This window comes from Gymnoscopelus braueri, assembly GCF_963280865.1.
Source record: "Gymnoscopelus braueri genome assembly, chromosome: 14".
NCBI lineage: Eukaryota > Metazoa > Chordata > Actinopteri > Myctophiformes > Myctophidae > Gymnoscopelus > Gymnoscopelus braueri.
In genome coordinates, this window is record NC_137619.1 from 52,540,879 (window position 1) to 52,560,818 (window position 19,940).

A 19,940-nucleotide genomic window follows, 5' to 3' on the forward strand; every position below is an offset into this window, starting at 1 on the left:
ACAAAGATCAAGAGACTCACACATAAGACATTTACTAGTATTATTTAAAAGAGTTACTAGTAATATTTGATCAGACGGTTTCGGACTTCGAGAAAATGAGGGAAATTGTAAGTATGCAAGCTGGCCAGTGCGGCAATCAAATTGGAGCTAAGTTTTGGGAGGTCATAAGTGACGAACATGGGGTCGACCCAACTGGGACATACAACGGGGACAGCGATCTACAGCTGGAAAGAATCAGCGTCTATTACAACCATGCAACAAGTGGCAAGTATGTTCCTCGGTCAGTACTGGTGGACTTGGAACCAGGCACCATGGACTCTGTGAGGTCTAGTCCTTTTGGTCAAATCTTCAAACCAGATAACTTCATCTTTGGTCAGACCGGTGCTGGTAACAACTGGGCTAAGGGCCACTACACTGAGGGAGCAGAGCTGGTGGATTCTGTCCTGGATGTATTGAGGAAGGAGGCAGAGAACTGTGACTGCCTCCAGGGTTTCCAGCTCACCCACTCTCTAGGAGGTGGAACCGGGTCAGGCATGGGAACTCTGGTAATTAGCAAGATCCGAGAGGAATACCCTGACAGGATCATGAACACTTTCAGCATTGTGCCTTCTCCTAAGGTGTCAGATGTGGTGATTGAGCCTTACAATGCAACACTGTCTGTCCACCAGCTGGTAGAGAACACAGACGAGACATTCTGCATTGACAACGAGGCCCTGTACGACATCTGCTTCCGCACCCTTAAACTCACCACGCCCACCTATGGAGACCTCAACCACCTGGTCTCTGCCACCATGAGCGGAGTCACCACCTGCCTGCGCTTCCCCGGTCAGCTCAACGCCGATCTAAGGAAGCTGGCTGTAAACATGATTCCTTTCCCCAGGCTGCATTTCTTCCTACTTGGATTTGCTCCGCTCACCAGCCGAGGCAGCCAGCAATACGTGCAAGTCGTTGTGCCACAGCTGATCCAGCAGATGTTTGATGCCAAAAACATGATGGCCGCCTGCGATCCGCGTCACGGGCGTTATCTGACCGTCGCTACCATGTTCCGTGGACGCATGTCCATGAAGGAGGTGGAATCGGAAATGACCAAAGTGCAGAACAAGAACAGCAGCTACTTCGTGGAGTGGATCCCCAACAATGCCAAGACGGCCGTCTGTGACATCCCGCCCCGTGGCCTCAAGATGTCCTCCACCTTCATCGGCAACAGCACAGCCATCCAGGAGGTCTTTAAACGCATCTCAGAGCAGTTTACGTCCATGTTCCGCCGCAAGGCCTATCTTCACTGGTATACCGGCGAGGGCATGGATGAGATGGAGTTCACAGAGGCCGAGAGCAACATGAACGACCTGGTGTCCGAGTTCCAACAATACCAAGATGCTTCTGCTGAGGAAGATGGAGAGGAAGATGATGAAGAAGAGGATTTTGACTGAACCAAATCATCCGTTTAGTTGAACTGCGAAGCAATTCAACAAAGCAAATGTCTTGCAATGTTCAGTCTCACAATGTTTCAGTTGATCGGTGCATTTGATGGAGTGATTCCAAAAATATGCACCCTGTTGCTCATACACCATAAATGAATATACATAAATGATGGGAGCTTGTACCTAAACAAATTTAACGGGTGTAAACCCGTAAACCTGTGATGTGACAATAAAGTCGAAGTTGAGTTAAAGGTAAAATCTGTAAATCTCCAAATAAAATAATAATAAAATATAAAATAATACTAATACTAACTATAATATAATATAATATAATATAGTAATAATAAATTAATAATAATAATTATCGTCATGAAAAAGAAACTTAATAGCTTGAGAGATAAGTGACCTTGGGAGAGAGAGAGAGACGCAAAGACAGAAAGACGAAAGACAGCTACAGACCGAACGTACATGAATATTTAAAGAATCATCTGGGGACATGTCTCGTTGAAGGACTTAACAAAGTGGCCAAATTACGACCCGATGACCCGATGGAATAGAACTTTCACTCAAGGCACCGTAGATGCTATTGCTTTATTTTAGAATTTTCGCTCAAGGGACCGTAGATACTATTGCTTTATTTTAGAATTTTCACTCAAGGGACCGTAGATGTTATTGCTTTATTTTAGAATTTTCACTAAGGGACCGTAGATGTTATTGCTTTATTTTAGAATTTTCACCGAGGGGTAGTAGATGTTATTGCTTTATTTTAGAATTTTCACTAAGGGACCGTAGATGTTATTGTTTTACTTTAGAATTTTCACTCAGGGGTAGTAGATGTTATTGCTTTATTTTAGAATTTTCACCAAGGGACCGTAGATGTTATTGCTTTATTTTAGAATTTTCACTCAGGGGTAGTAGATGTTATTGCTTTATTTTAGAATTTTCACTAAGGGACCGTAGATGTTATTGTTTTACTTTAGAATTTTCACTCAGGGGACATAGATTGTATTGTGTTATTTTAGAATTGTCAGTCAAGGTCAGTAGATCTTGTTCTTTTATTTTGCTAAGACTTAAAGGCATTTTTGGGGGGTTGTTATTACTGCTAACTACAAAGGTGTGCTCCACGGAGCACATATCTCTGCCAGTCGCTGCTTTTAAAACCAGCTTGTAAAATAACTGTTTTTTACTTGATTCGATGCTTGAACTTTTATTTCTTGTTGGAATGGGCAGCGTCTAGCAGGGCACTCTGTTTCAGTAAGCTACAGAGGTGTAAAACCCCTGGCATGTGCAACTGTAGTTCACCTTCACTTTCCACTGTTTCCCCTTTATGTATTTGTATTAGAATGTTAAATGCATGTTTTAATTTTTATTCATTTACTCATAATTTTTATTTACTCATCACATATTTATTTTTATGTATTAATTAGTCATTTCAGCAATGGCACCCTACTGCTGCTGAAATATGACCTATTTGAATATTCTATTTGAATTGAATCTTTGTATTTTTTAGTTTTATCTTTTTCACAAGAGCACAACATACCAACAATAACAATAATAAAGCTAAGATAATGAGATAAGAAAAAGCCCCATGGAGAACTATACTTACTATAGCAATAGCAACACCAACATATCAACAAGCCCCTGAAGAATTACTATAGTAGCAATAGCAACATCAACATATCAACAAGCCCCATGAATAATTAGTATGGAAGCAACAGCTACAATAACATGATGCAAATAATCATAAGGATTATAAGATAATAACATAAGTGATTAATATAGCAGCAACATGTTTGGGATAGTGTGGAATGTAGAATATGCAATAAGGCCATAACCATGTCCAACCACATCCAACACACCTTTCCATTTTTTATTTAGTTTTATTTAGTTTTTATTTAATGTTCTCCCGCCCCTCTTTCCTATTGTCCATGTCCTTGTTTATGCTCTAACAGCTTCCAGGAAGAAGCTCTTAAGCTTTGAGACACCTCCAGCGCTTCCCAGTCCACATGGTCACAAACAGCAGTGTTTCTGGGGTGTTGCTTGTCATTTGGTCATTATTTTTTCTCTCCCTTTTTTCGCTCACTGTGGTCCCCTCAGCCCAACCTTCTATACAACTCACACATCTTTGGAATGTCTGTCTGTTTCCATAGCTGATGGAGCTGTCACTCTGCTCTGGCTGCTACCAGAGTAGAAGCACTTCATTTTGAAATGTGCAATATGAAATATGTGCTTTCTATTTTAGATATCAGAGCATTTATGTTTGTTTGTTTGTTTGTTTTTTCACTTTTTTATTGTAGGATGTATCGTTTCTTTTGCCTATTTTGTATGCACCTTGTACATCTAAGCCTGCTCAGGGAGCTATGCTCATAATATGTACATTGGAAAATGTATATCTCTAGGAGACTCTGTCTCTACGATGCATTATATTCAGATCTATGCCGTGAAATGTGTGCCGTTTAAGTTATTGTTGTGTCATTTGTTCAAAGGTTGTTGTAAATTACTAACTAACTAGTTTTGATGGATGTTTCAATGCTTGAACTTGTTGGAATGGGCACCGTTTAGCATGGCACTCTGTTTCAGTAAGAAACAGAGGTGTAAAACTCCTGGCATGTGCAACTGTAGTTCACCTTCACTTACCACTGTTTCCCCCATATACATTTAACTAGAATGTTTAATTCATTTGTTATTTTTTTTATTCATCATATAACACACACAATGTATTAGTCAATACTTCATATTTGTCATATTTCATATTTCAGCAATGGCGCCCGACCGCTACTGAAATATGACCGCCACTAATTAATTTCTGTTTAATTAAAATGTGTTATTATTATTTTTTTTTGTATTGTTATCATTGTCTTGTTTTGTCTTACAAGCATTATATTTGTGCTACAAACTCTTCATATCCAGGTCAATTCACACCATTGGTTACTTCTTCACGGAGGTGGACCTTACTATGCAATGATGTCTCCAGCTGCATACACGGACCTGTATGTTTAGCCAATAGAAGCACTGTGACATAGGCTTCTCCTTCCTATTGCACTCTGGAGCAATGGTTCTCAAACCTTTTCCTGTCAAGGACCCCCAAATTGACACTTATTAGGTCGCGGACCTATGGTCATGAAGTGTGGGTCATGACCGAAAGAATAAGGTTGCGGGTAAAAGCGGACAAAATTAGTTTACTCAGACGGGTGGCTGGCATCTCCCTTAGAGATAGGGTGAGAAGTTTGGTCACCCGAGAGAGACTCGGAGTAGAGCCGCTGCTCCTTCTCTTGGAAAGGAGCCAGCCAGCTGAGGTGGTTCGGGCATCTAGTACGGATGCCTCCCGAGCGTCTCCCAAGGGTGGTCCTCGCTGTGCGTCCCACTGGGAGGAGACCCCGGGGAAGACCAAGGACCAGATGGGGGGATTACATCTCCCCACTGGCCTGGGAACGCCTTGGGATCCCCCAGGAGGAAGTTGCTAATGTTGCTCAGGAGAGGAAAGTCTGGAGCTCTCTGCTGGAACTGTTGCCCCCGTGACCCGACTCCGGATAAGCGGTTGAAGATGGATGGATAGGTCGCGGACCCCCAATTGAAAAAAATATGCCAGAGACCCCCATAAGATTTTTTTTACAGCTCTAGCAGTGATTCTCAACCATTTTAATTTCAAGGACCCCCAGTTTGGCATTTCTATCTCTGGGACCCCGCTTTATATTACAAATAAGTACAAATGGAACCAAATGGACCCATGTGTACACTCTCAGAGTTACAGACCCATAAAGGTCAAATTGGTTCCTAACTATCATGGACCCCCTGGAACTCCCTCAAGGACCCCTGGGGGTCCCTGAACCCCAGTTTAAGAACCAATGCTCTGGAGGGAGGCTAGGTCTGTGGTAATGTATTCACAAAAATATTAAACCACATACTGTAGGTGTTGGCGGTTTGGGAACGTATTCAGGGAGTGTCCTTGGCCTACTACCAGAAGCATGCACAAAAGTTTGTTTACAAGATGAACCACACACACACACACACACGCGCGCGCGCGCGCGCGCGCGCACGCACGCACGCACGCACGCACGCACGCACGCACGCACACACACACACACACACACACACACACACACACACACACACACACACACACACACACAGACGAAAGATACAAATCTGAAGGGGGAGGAATGTTATTGAACTAATCCTCGGTCCAGTATATCACAACCATATTCAAAATAACAATGTCAGTGGACAAAGTAATGTCAAACCTGTGTATCGTTAGCTGCAATCAGTTAAACCATTTTTCCCTGTTTGATAATAACCTATCTATAAATATGCCCCTCTGGTTATTGCCTAATCAGAGGGGTATGCATTCCTTACCGTAGGCATCTCCCTAGTAACATTACATTTATACCGTGCCTTTCATGAAACCAAATGATACTTTACTTTACACCAAAACCAAGAAAACAGTAGACAAACCAAAAAACAAAGCTACAGTAGCAGTCAAAGGCCTTGGTGAGGCCTGACTTGATGTGTCCAGCATTGGGGCATTGCACAACTCTATCGGAGACCCTCGTCAGAAGACCATAGGAGTATGGTGATCATGGGGCATGGAATGATTCGTAGTAGGCAAGGACGAGGAGTTTGCAGAATTGAACTGGAAACCAGGGAAGGTGGATGAGGGTGGGTTCAATGTGCTGCCAGGCAGCTGAGTGGAGTCTGAGAGTGAGGGCCAGGGGTCTGGACAAGGCATGTTTTTAGGAGGTAAAAGGCTAGGAGTTTATGATGGATTTAAAGTGCGACTGGAAGGAGGACCTGTTTGTTTTAGCCAATAGAAGCACACGTTTTGTTTTTTCATTCCGTATCCAGCTGTGGCCGCCCAATAAGAGAGTGTGTGTGTGTGGCATTTTTTTTAATGACCCTGATGTTGGCTATTATGTTGATTAAATTTTTAACTGTAACCTGCATTTTGATTGATTGAATACTTAATTAGTCAGAAATGTAAACAGCACGTGGTACAGTAAGACATTAAGGCTAAAAGGATAACACAAAAAAGTCCTGGGGACTTGTTTCCATTGTGGTCCTATGTATTCAATTCAACAACATAGCATAACAATGTACACAAACACAATAATACAGTACAGTCCATGTCATCAACAAATACATTTAAAAAAGACAAAGGATATGGGAAATTACATTTGTGGTCTCCTGCTAGACCTTTTTTCAGGACAGTTTTGAAATAAATAAAATAATGGCAGTAGCGGCCTTAGCTATGTTTCAAACGTTTCAATTGAAATGGGCCCGCTCTCAGGGGGCTCCCGACTGACTGTCAGTTGATTGTCCCTAAATGAAGTGTCTTTTTTTAAAACCAATGTTTCATGTAGTTTTAACTTTCATTAGAGTAAGCTTGAATCTCCCTTAAATAGAAAGTCAGAAAATTACATTTACATTCTGGTCTTTATCCAGAGCTACAACTGTCATCTACAAACACATTAAAGTGCGTGTAGTTAGTTAAACTCAGACCAAACCAAAGCTGACAGTGAACTTTGTGATGTCGCCATACTTTCCTTTGTCTTGCACTGAGGCATGCACACAACGTACTGTATGCAGCATGCATACAGTACGTTGTGTGCATGCCTCCATGGCTGACAGCAGGGCATAGAGACCATCAGCCTGGGCCGCGCCTGATGCTATACGGTTGCCTTTTGGTCATTTCTCATAGGGTTTAATGTAATAAGGCGGTGGCTGTTTTTTTTTTTAAAGCGTTTGATATTTAGGTATTCTCTTCCCTGGGAAAATGTATTATATTGTTAAATACACATTTTGGGTTTATTTTCTAGCCTTTATTAACAGACAGTGGAGAGAGACGGGAAGCATGGAGAGAGCAGGGGAATGACATCAAATGGTCCGGCCGGCCGGGAATCGAACCGGGGACCCGCTGATCAGAGCATTGCACCCATGTGGTAACATGTGCCCTATAATCACTTTAATGGTTCGCCCGGTTGACCCACGATAGAGCGTCGCAGTTCCCGCCCACTTCCTGATTTTTCGTGGTGCCGGAAGGAACAACTCAATGCATTTTTCCCATTGACATTTCCAAAAATATTTATATCTATTAATTTAAGCCTCGAATCAAGCCACCATGACATGACATGAATCATGACCATAAAACGTTTTTTTCCTGTGATTTATTTTATTTTATTTAATTATATGATATACTATATTTAATAAATACCCTTTGTTTTGCCGTTTTCAAAAAAATAAAATCACAGAATCAAACGTTTCATGGTCATGATTCATGTCATGTCATGATGGCTTGATTCGAGGCTTAATTAATAGATAAAAATATTTTTGGAAATGTCAATGGGAAAAATGCATTGAGTTGTTCCTTCCGGCACCACGAAAAACCAGGAAGTGGGCGGGAACTGCGATGCTCTATAGAGTACCAAATGTCAAAAACCACGCCCCCTAGGTCATGAAAAAGTATTCCCATTCAAAATCCCATAGAATACCCATCACATAATACAAGAACTGTGTTTAAAAAAATAAAAACAAAAATGAGACCAAGCATTTTACTCAATTTGTTACAAAGCATCACCTGACGCTGAACATGTACTAATTTATCCAGCGTCACGTCGTGAGAGTAGCGTTGTCAGTATTCTATTGGGCCGACGTGGAAAGGTGGACTCCTTTGTTCTTGACATTATGGGGCAACCGCAACGACAACGTACTTAAGATGAACTGCAATGCATTCCCAATGTCCCCTGTCCCTCCCAATAGAGAGAGAAAAGGAATAGATTGAAGAGAAAGAGAGAGAGAGAGAAACTGAATAGATTGAAGAGAAAGAGAGAGAGAGACTTGGAAAAGGAATAGATTGAAGAGAGAGAGAGACATGGAAACGGAATAGATTGAAGAGAGAGAGAGCGAGAGAGACATGGAAACAGAATAGATTGAAGAGAGAGAGAGAGACATGGAAACATAATAGACTAAAGAGAGAGAGAGATGGAAGCAGAACGGATTGAATGGACATCTCAACCTATTGCCATTAACAGGAATCGAACCCTCAACCTTCGGATTGACAGGCTGCAGCACTACCTATAGTGCTATAGCTTTGTACAGATTGAGGTTGTCTGTTGAAGATAAAAGTGAACCAGTGAAAGCAGCCGACCTACAAGCTCAGAAATACGTTGCTATCTGAAAAGTTGTGAGATTGTAGATCGGAGAGAGAGAGAGAGAGACATGGAAACGGAATAGATTGAAGAGATAAGGATAATTCCTTTAACAGGTCTGTTCATGAAAGTCCTTGCGGTCTTGTTTCCAATGAGGGCCTGTGAGCAATTAGGGGTTAAGAGTCTTGCTCAGGGACAAATTTCATTTGCTGACCTGGCCTGGAATCGTACCTGGGGCAACTAGGGCCTCTGGCTCCCTAGGCTGGCTCACTAACCACTCAGCTATGGCCGCCCCTCAAAAGAGAGAGAGAGAGAGAGAGAGAGAGAGAGACAGACATGGAAACGGAATAGATTGAAGAGGGAAACATGGAAACGGAATAGATTGAAGAGAGAGAGAGAGAGAGAGAGAGAGAGAGAGAGACATGGAAACAAAATAGATTGAAGAGAGAGAGAGACATGGAAACATAATAGATTGAAGAGAGAGAGAGAGAGATGGAAGCAGAATGGATTGATTGGACATCTCAACCTATTGCCATTAACAGGAATTGAACCCTCAACCTTCGGATTGACAGGCTGCAACACTACCTATAGTGCTATAGCTTTGTCCAGGCTAAGGTTGTCTGTTGAAGATAAAACTGAACCAGTGAAAGCAGCTGATCTACAAGCTCAGAAACACGTTGCTATCTGAAAAGTTTTGAGATTGTAGATCGGCTATTTTCAGAATGAAGTATGTCATACATTGCAAAAACATACCTTCTCAGATAAGCATTTAATGTTATCTTTATCAATTGCATATGTATTCATTAATACAGTCTTGTAGTTTGCAATGCACTTTAAATGAAGTCTCCACCAAGTGAGGCTTGAACCGTCAACCTTGATGTTGTGAAACATTCACTTAAGCGGGAAGCCATTGGACCAACAGACCTGATACAGTGAAAACGGAGGTCAGACAGATGATACCATTTCACGCAAATAACTGGAAAATCCTGGGTTTAAGTGTTTTTCAAACTGCTCAAAATTGCGAACAATCTAAGGGCGGAGAGAGAGACATGGAAACGGAATAGATTGAAGAGAGAGAGACATGGAAACAATAGATTGAAGAGAGAGAAGGATGGAAGCAGAATGGATTGATTGGACGTGTCAACCTATTGCCATTAACAGGAATCTAACCCTCAACCTTCGGATTGAGGTGCTGCAACATTACCTATAGTGCTATAGCTTTGTCCAGGCTGAGGTTGTCTGTTGAAGATAAAAGTGAACCAGTGAAAGCAGCCGATCTACAAACTCAGAAACACGTTGCTATCTGAAAAGTTTTGAGATTGTAGATCGTCTATTTTCAGAATGAAGTATGTCATACATTGCAAAAACATACCCTCTCAAATAAGTATTTCAGGTTAAGTTTAAAAATTGCACATGTATTAATTGACACAATCATGTTGTGTGCAATGCAACTTTAATGAAGTCCGCATCAAGTGAGGCTTGAACTGGCAACTTTCAGGTTGTGAGGCACACGTTTAAGGGAGAAGCCATTGGACCAACAGACAAGAACTTGTGAAAAAGGAGATCACACAGATGATACAGTTTCACGCAAATAGCTGAAAAATCCTGGGTTTAAGTGTTTTTCAAACTGCTCAAAATTGCGGACAATCTAAGGGGGGAGCTTACTGGTCAACGTGATACATGTGTTCCTCATGAGTCAAGGCACATGTGTAAGCAGGTTTAATGGCTGTCGGCCAAACGAGGCATGACTTTTGCCTGTTTAAAGTTTGCAATTTCAAAAAATCGCTATAGCGCCCCCCCCTTTGACCAATTGGAGTAAGATTGGTTTCAGTAATATTTGGAATGACCCTCAACATTACCGCAAAGTTTCAAAGAAATGTGAGTCTGCATGTATGTGTTAGGGGCAGATGAATAATTGTCATAAAACTGCAATATTCATTGGCTCATTAAAGCTTCATTTTTTCACTTATGGAAAATCCTCGCTGCTTGTTTGTCGGCAAAGGTCCAAAGTTCATGTGTAAAACGTTTCGTGCAGATTACTCAAAAATCCCAGGAGGAGATAGGTTTTAACTGTTTTTCATATAATTCAAAATGGTGGGAGATCTAAAGGTCAGAGGTCAAAAGTCAGAGGGTTAAAGTTGTTCATCATGAATAGACGCATGTGTGTATTGAAGTTTTATGGCTGTAGGTCAAACAGGGCATGAGTTGTACCTGTTCAAAGTTGGCATTTTCAATTGAGTGCTATAGCGCCACCTTTTGACGAAAGATTGTGAGATTTATTTCTTGATAGTTTTTCATGACCATCTACCATATGGCCGAGTTTCGTAAAAAGCGACAGCACGGTTCACCCAGAACTGCGAAAAGTGGCGGAAACAGAAGAATACGTACAATAATAAAACAGGTCCAGAGCTGAGCTCTGGCCCCGTAAAAACTAAATCTTGGCAAGCTACAGCCTGGCGAGAAGGGGAGGTACAGGTCTCTCTATGAGGCAAAAGGCCTGTGATGACACCATTTATACAGAAGTGCTTTTATTGGCTAAACATAAGCAGGTTAGTGAGGTCCAGGAAGTAACCAATCGATGCATGTTGAATACAGAGGCTATCTTTGTATTAAGGTGGATCTTCCAAATGCTGTTTATTTCCGATATTTAACTGCATATTCCTATTAATTTATTGTGTTTGCAGTAATGTTATACTCCACCACGCATTGGTGTTGCCCTCCCGTAGATCTGCCCCTGGTGCGAATTGACCAGGATCTGAATTGTTACAGTGCAAAATAATATAATATTTTTTTTTAGGACAGACAGAGCTCTCTCCTATTGTGAAAATAATAATGATAAAACATTCAGGGCCGGCCTTAACAATCAGGGCGTTTCAAGAGCTATGATGAGGTCTACTAAAAATGTGATCTTACCGTTAATTCAATCTGATGTGGTCCCAGTCTCTAGAATTTCACCTTCCTATTCTTGTGCTGCATCTGCGCTGATAAGTTTGTCTTTGTCCAGCGAGGCCGTTACTCAATTGAGAGCTGACAGACGCTCCTGGAGCATGGTTGATCTCAGATGTGTTTTGATTAGATTTTTAAGCATGAGAAACTACTGTCACATGCAGGCACTGTCAACATGAGACGCAAAGCAATGCTGAGGTTGGAATACAGTTCAACTAAATTGTTGTTGTAAATGTAGTCCCTCAGCATCCACATTGCCAAGTGTCCACCCATTTGGATGGCCTTTTCCATTCCCTCTCTTCCATAAATGAAGCAGAATAAATATGAAACGATTCCATCAGCTTGAAGCGCTCGCTAAGGCCCGTGATGGCACAATCCACCAGTGGAAGGAAAACATATCTCTTGAGGTGTCACTGTCAGGGAAGGATCCGCATTTAGGGACTCGTATGGGAACTGGCGATTTGGTTTTCGGATTCGTGCAGTGGGAAAGTCCATCGGCATCTCTTACTCTTCAGCTATGTCTCTGGCATCTGTTTGGTTGGATGAGAAGCCAGTCTCTCTGTATTCCATCTCGCGCTGTAGCACTTTGATTCCCACTTTTGGGCTCTGGAGCAGCTTACTCACGCGATTCGCCTCATGCAAAACGTCGGACCGGATTATAATGGTCACCAGGAATTTCCATGACATGATCTCCTGGTCTAAGCCTCTGGCTGCAGACACGGTTTCTCTGTCACCTTTCTCTGTGGTAGGATCAACCGGTGAGAGGAGTGTTGCCAACATCATCCAAGCTGGTAGCGTAGTACTTTTACGCTATCCACACAGCATTCCCATCGTGTGTTGGATATGGCCTTGAGTGTCAAACGTGGGACGTTTTCCTTGAAAAGCTCCCATCTCTGTACCGATGAGCTGAATATTGTGTATAGGCGTTGTAGCACCCCAAAGAAGCTCACAGACTCTACTGTTGACTACGACAGCATCTACAATGACTAGGTTTAGAGAGTGGCTGGCACACAGCACGAACAGTGCCCTTTTTATTGATATCGGACAGCCTCTTCTGCACGCCGTTATTTCCCCCGGCATATTGCTTCCGTTATCATATGCTTGTCCCCTGCATTGTGAGATATCCAATCCAATTTCTCCATATGCTTTAGGGAGACATATATGTTAGGCCTGCACCTGTTGGGTCAAGCACTGGTGGGAGTCCTACCAAATGCTCGCTAATAGTAGCCCTGACATCGACTTGGTATTTCACAATGCGCAGTGACACAGAGAGCTGCTCTGTGTGTGAAGTATCAGGGCTGCAGTCCATTATCACAGAATAGTAATGTGACTGTTTTACTCTCTCTGTTATTGCTTGCATTGTCTTGTCTCCAATGAGTGTGATTATCTCATTTTGTATAGTTTTTCCCATGTAGTGGTCAGCAATCTCTGTTGTATCTGCTCATCTGATGTGTTCACTGTTCACTCATCACTGTGTCCTAGAAAGTTCCCATTATTTGGCTCATCTAGGTTGAAATTATAGCCACGGAAACCAAGGTTTCTTTGGACAAGGTGACATACTATGGCAATTAACCTCTTCATTACATCATTCCAGTGTTTTTTTCCAACCAACATACATAATTCTTGGTATGTACTGTCAGTGGCGCTGTGCATTCTCAGGTAGCGTTCAAGCTCAAGCCAGCTATCCATATTGGCACGGTGCAAAACAGTGATGAGCGAAGGTAAACTGCAGTTGGACATGCCTGGAGAATCCCTGCTTCTTCTTTAATGCATCGTACAGATACAGTCTACTAGACTCTCAACCTGTGGGTCAGATGACAGTTAAGTGACCTTTTTAATACTTAGAAAAAAGAAAGAAAAAAGACTATTACTGCATCAAAAGTAATCACCAAACTATGCTATAAAAACTGGTCAAACATTGCCTCTATTATTTGACAATTTGGGCAAACATTTAGAAAATAGCTGATCTACAAGCTAAAATAGCTAAAATAGCCTGGCAAAGATCAGCTATTTTCACAATATTCATCTGAGTCAAACAAAATGCCTCAACTGTAATGCCTTATATCTACAATTCCAAGTGCTTGTCAGGGTGGGGGGGTCCCGAGTTTTAATATGATTATTTTGGGGGGTCACGGACTGAAAAGGTTCTAGAGATCATCTGCCATTTACACATAAACGTATTGGAATTTTTGAGCATAGCTCCGAGTGAGCTTAAATGTACAAGGTGCATAAAGAAGGCAACCGAAACAATACATCCTAAAATAAAAAAGTTTTTAAAAAAAGTAAACATTTTCTCATATCTAAAATAGAAAGTACATACTTCATAAAGCACATTTCAAAATGGCGACGTGCTTCTACTCTGCTTGCAGCCAGAGCATAGTGACGGCAACACCCCAGAAACACGCTGTTTGTGACCATGTGGAGTGGCAAGCTCTGGAGGTGTCTCAAAGCTGAAGAAGAGCTTCTTCCTGGCAGCTGTACAATAGGACAATAGGAAAAGAGAGGAATGATGAACAAATGATAATGTGATGTGAGAGTGTGGACTGGTCCAAACAAACTCAGGACTCCTGGATCGTTGCTCTTCACTCCCTCCTCTCCAGCATTAGGGTCTGAAGCTCTGCGGTGCTGCTAGCTCCGCTGAAAATAAAAAGATTAAATAAAACAATACAAATAAAAAGGTGTACTGACACTCAGTACTGTATTTATTCATGTACAGATTGCTCAAACCGATATTGCACAATTTATACAACAAGGTATCTGTATACATGGATATATTCCTTAGTGCACCATTGGTACCATTGGCCCGATGGTGCAAATTATTAGTCTAACCGTAGCACTAACCTTACACTAACCTAACATCTTTCGGACGAACGGGCAGCCCTCTACCCCCGCCCCACGCTTGCTGCTAGTGATCCCTGATGGCTTTTTCTTTTTGTAATCTTATTATTTAAGCTTAATTATTATTGTTGTTAGGCTGATGTTGCTATTGCAGCTATATATACATTATTCAAGGGGCTTTTAATTATCTTATTATCTTAGCTTTATTATTGTTATTATTGGTATGTTGTCCTCTCGTGAAAAAAAAATACATTAAACATTCTAATAAAAATGTATATAGGTGAAAAGTGAACGTGAACTACAGTTGCACATGCCAGGAGTTTTACACCTCTGTATCTTACTGAAACAAAGTGTCCTGCTAGACGCTGCCCATTCCAACAAGAAATACAAGTTCAAGCGTAAAAACACAGTTAATTTCCAAGCTGGTTTTAAAAGCAACGACTGGTGGAGATCTGTGCTCCGTGGAGCACTAATTTCAAAATAATTGATTGACAAAACAACAACTATAAAATCTACCGCCCCTGCGTGAAACTTTGAACAAAAAATAATAAACCATTAACTTTCTAATCCCACATCGTTAAGTCTCTGAACAGCATACATTTCACAGCATAGATCTTGATGTAAGGCATGATGCCTTGCATCTTGATGTAAGGTGTCATACAGATACAGTCTCTTACAGATCATTTGCCATTTACGAATGAATACATTGGAAATTCTTGAGCTTAGCTCCCTGTGTCAGCTTAAAAATACGAGGTGCATAAAACAGTGGCAACAGACAGAATACAATAAAAAAGGTACAAACTTATAAAACATTTCAAAAAGGTGAAGTGCTTCTACTCTGCTATCAGCCAGTGCAGAGTGACGGCTCCATCACTGGTTGCTATATGAAGGTGCGTAGGACAGGGGACAGGGAGCGGTATTGTCATCAGCTGTCTGTCATCAGTCATCAGTCTTCTTTCCGGCAGTTGTTGGAGTCATAAAAAAGGACATGGACAATAGGAAAAGAGAGGGAAAAAACTGAAATAAATCAGAAATAAATAAAATAAAACAAAATAAAAACAAAAAACAAAAAAGTATTGGCACTGTGTACTGTATTTATTCCTGTACAGATTTCTCAAACCGATATTGCACAATGTATACAGTATATACAAGGTATCTGTAAACATGGTCGTCTTATTTCATATTCTATAATGTAGACACTAAGCTACCCCTCCCTATTGCTGCTATAGTAATCACTCACAGGGCTTTTTTTCTTATCTTATAATCTTAGCGTTATGATTATCATTGTTATGTTGATGTTGCTATTGCAACAGTTCTTGGGGCTTTTTTTCTTCTTATTGTCTTAGCTTTATCATTGTTATTATTGTTGTGTTTTCCTCTCGTGAAAATAATAATAAAAATATGCATTAAACTTTCATATAAAATTAAAATTAAATAAAAATGCATAGGCCTATAGGAGAAACAATGATAAGTGAAGGTGAACTACAGTTGCACATGCCAGGGGTTTTACACCTCTGTATCTTACTGAAACAGAGTGCCCTGCTAGACGCTGCCCATTCCAACAGTTCAAGCGTTGAATCAAGTAAGAACACAGTTCATTTACAGGCTTGTTTCAAAAGCAACTGCTGGCGGAGATTTCTAGTTAACAGTAATTTGCAAAAAAAACCCAAAAAATTTCTCTAGGTCTAAACAACTTAAAACTATAAAAGTGAAAATTCTAAAACGAAATGTACTGCCCCCTGTTTTACCGTACCTGAAATCTGAAATTCAACTAAAATAAATATTTAATGCCACATCAATAAGTCTCTTAACAGCATTTCACAGCCATGGACGTGCTGATGTGCTCTTTCCCTCGATCACCAAATAAATGTCTTAATTAATTCAATATAATGTATGGTGTATCGTACAGATCTTATGTGATTATTCGCCATTTGCACATAAATCGATTGGAATTCTTCTATCATTAACCCCACAATAAAAAGTACAAAACATTCAAATGCTCTGATATCTAAAAAAAAGTGCATACTTCATATTGCACATTTCAAAATCCTGAAGTCCTACTACTCTGCTACCAGCCAGAGCATGCTGACGGAGGCCATCACTATTTAGTAAATAAATGATGACTGTAAAAGTCAGGCAAAACCCCAGACTGTTTGTGACCATGTGGACTGGCAAGCGCCAGAGGTGTCTCAAAGCCCGCGAAAGCAGACAGACGGAGAGACCTTTAATGATCCCACGGGAGGAAATCCAGTCAGGCAGCACATGGGTAGGGTACAGCTAGAAGTAGTGACCCGATAACTAAAGGGCAACAATGAAGAACAATATCAGAAAAGCACTATCAACGGTAGACGACAGTATATCAACAATGTACATACTATCAAAAAGCTATAGTATACACTAAAAGGAGCATCCTGCACTATGCACACACAAGTACAATCACTGTACAATCACTGTACAATCACTGTACAATCACAGGACAATCACAGTGTCATTACAGCGCCACAGAGTAACTGAAATCAATACAGTGTGATATACATCAGTACAATAACTGTACCATACAGTGTCCATGAAGAATAGAATACAATGATAACAATAAAACCGCACAATATCTATGAAGAATAGAAGACAACGATAACAATAAAACAATACAATACAATGAAGAATAGAATACAATGATAGCAATAAAACCGTACAAAATCTATGAAGAATGGAATACACTGATAACAATAAAACAATACAATATCTATGAAGAATGGAATACAATAATAACATTACAATATCTCTGAAGAATGGAATACAATAATAACAATACAATATCTCTGAAGAATGGAATACAATAATAACAATACAATATCTCTGAAGAATGGAATACAATAATAACAATACAATATCTATGAAGAATGGAATACAATAATAACATTACAATATCTATGAAGAATGGAATACAATAATAACAATACAATATCTATGAAGAATGGAATACAATAATAACAATACAATATCTCTGAAGAATGGAATACAATAATAACAATACAATATCTCTGAAGAATGGAATTCAATAATAACATTACAATATCTCTGAAGAATGGAATACAATAATAACAATACAATATCTCTGAAGAATGGAATACAATAATAACAATACAATATCTATGAAGAATGGAATACAATAATAACAATACAATATCTCTGAAGAATGGAATACAATAATAACAATACAATATCTCTGAAGAATGGAATACAATAATAACAATACAATATCTCTGAAGAATGGAATTCAATCATAACATTACAATATCTATGAAGAATGGAATACAATAATAACAATACAATATCTATGAAGAATGGAATACAATAATAACAATACAATATCTCTGAAGAATGGAATACAATAATAACAATACAATATCTCTGAAGAATGGAATACAATAATAACAATACAATATCTCTGAAGAATGGAATTCAATAATAACATTACAATATCTCTGAAGAATGGAATACAATAATAACAATACAATATCTCTGAAGAATGGAATACAATAATAACAATACAATATCTCTGAAGAATAGACTGGTTTATTGATTGATTGAATACTTTATTAGTCAGAAATGTAAACAGGACGTGGTATAGTCAGAGATTAAGGCTAAAAGGATAACACAAAAAAGTCCTGGGGACTTGTTTCCATTGTGGTCATATGTATTCAATTCATCAACATACTGTAGCTACGCTGATAACAATAAAACAATGCAGTGTCCATGAAGAATAGACTACAATGATAACAGTAAAACATTACAGTATCTACGAAGAATAGTATCCATTGAGAATAGAATATGCTGATAACAGTAAAACATTACAGTATCCATGGAGAATAGAATACGATGATAACAATAAAACAATATCCAAGAATGTCACAGTCAGTATCAGTACGGTAATTTCATCAAGAGCTTCTTTCCTGCGGCTTAAAGAGCCATAAACAAGGACATGGACAATAGGAGAAGAGAGGAAAATAAACTAAATAAAACTTAGTGTTTTGGTACTTGGTACTGTAGTTATTCCTGTACAGATTGCTCAAACCGATATTGTATCAACACAATATCGACATCTGTAAACACGGTTAAGCTGTATAGCCTTCTATAATCCAGACTAAGCTACCCCTCCCTATCGCTGCTATCGTAATTATTCATGTGGGGCTTCTTATCACATTATCTTAGCTTTATTATTGTTATGTTGTCCTCTCGTGAAAAATACAATAATAATAATTATAATAACAATAATAATAATTAAAAATACATGAAATATTTAAATGAAAATGCATATAGTACACTATATTGGCTCATACTCAGATACACATACTCATAGGTCACACCTTGTATGGCCCAATCACGGAAAGAAACATGTTATTGGGCCATAACATTGGCCATACCTTCTTGTCATCTTGGATCTCATTTGCCAACATCTACTGGTCCAGACACTGGTTTGGTTTTACCTGTGACCAATGTACGGACCGTTTCTTATCTTCTTTTACACAGCGCTATTCTTTGTCGCCATTTGTGATACAATGGTGCAACTCTCAATAATCAGACTCAGGATTAGTTCAACACACATCTGTACTGTGAAACGTTAGGAAGCTGCCTACACATGTTTGGCGAGGCTAGGCATGCGCAGTAACATGAAGACATTCCCTTCCCCTATTTGCACGTACTGTACTTGGGCTTGACATCACTGAAGCTAAAAGAATGAAAGGGAAATAATTTAACTGTTCTTCACTTAACTGGTGGTCAGTAGACTCATAACATAAAAATAGTGATCTAGGCCAGTGGTTCTCGCAGTGGGGTCCAGCCAGGGACCCTTGCGGTTCCCTGAGGGGGTTCTAAATGGAGCCTTACAGGTCTTTAACTCTGAGCCTGTACAAATGGAACCAAACGGACCCTCCATTTGCTTCCATTTGTACAGTCTCAGAGTTATGGGGGTCTTTCAAATTAAAACCATTGATCTAGGTGATGTGTCTGTGTTTCTGTCGTCTCTCGTGTGGTTTGAGGTCTTCAGGTTCTAGTCCAGAGATTGGAATCAGCAATTAATTGGTTTCAGGTTAGTGGAGCATCTCCTCATCCTGCAACTCTGGCTGGTGCAACGTCTCTGGAGTTGACCTGTTCTTGCAATATTTTCCTTGTCTGTGAAGCCAGTGGTAGATATTCCACAGGGTCATCATACTTTGGCCACTTCAAAAAGTCCTTCAACGAGACATGTTCCCAGATGTAGCTGTCTTTCATCTTTCTGTCTTTAGGTCATTCTCTGTCTGAAGATCTCTCAACCCATTTGTCACCTTACTTTCTAATGATATATATTATTATATATATATTTTCATTATCATTATCATCATTTTCATTATCATTATCATTATCGTTATTATTATATTTAGTATATTTTATTGTATTATGTATTTATTTTATGGTGCACTATTTCATAAAACAAGGTGCAGCAACAGGGTGCAGGTTTTTGGAACCATTGCATCAATTGCACCAATCAACTGGAACATTGCAAGACATTTTGCTTTGCTGAATTGCTTTGTTGCTCAAACTAAACGCAGGGTTT

General features: G+C 39.9%; 1 protein-coding gene across 1 annotated transcript; it reads left to right on the forward strand.

The window, feature by feature from the left end:
* Positions 1-95: 95 nt before the first annotated feature.
* On the forward strand, positions 96-1,430 carry LOC308100165 (tubulin beta chain-like; the record flags this gene model as incomplete). The annotated part of the gene is made up of 1 exon (XM_080449090.1): positions 96-1,430. One exon carries the CDS (start codon positions 96-98, stop codon positions 1,428-1,430), a length of 1,335 nt encoding a protein of 444 aa, XP_080305216.1.
* Positions 1,431-19,940: the final 18,510 nt, after the last annotated feature.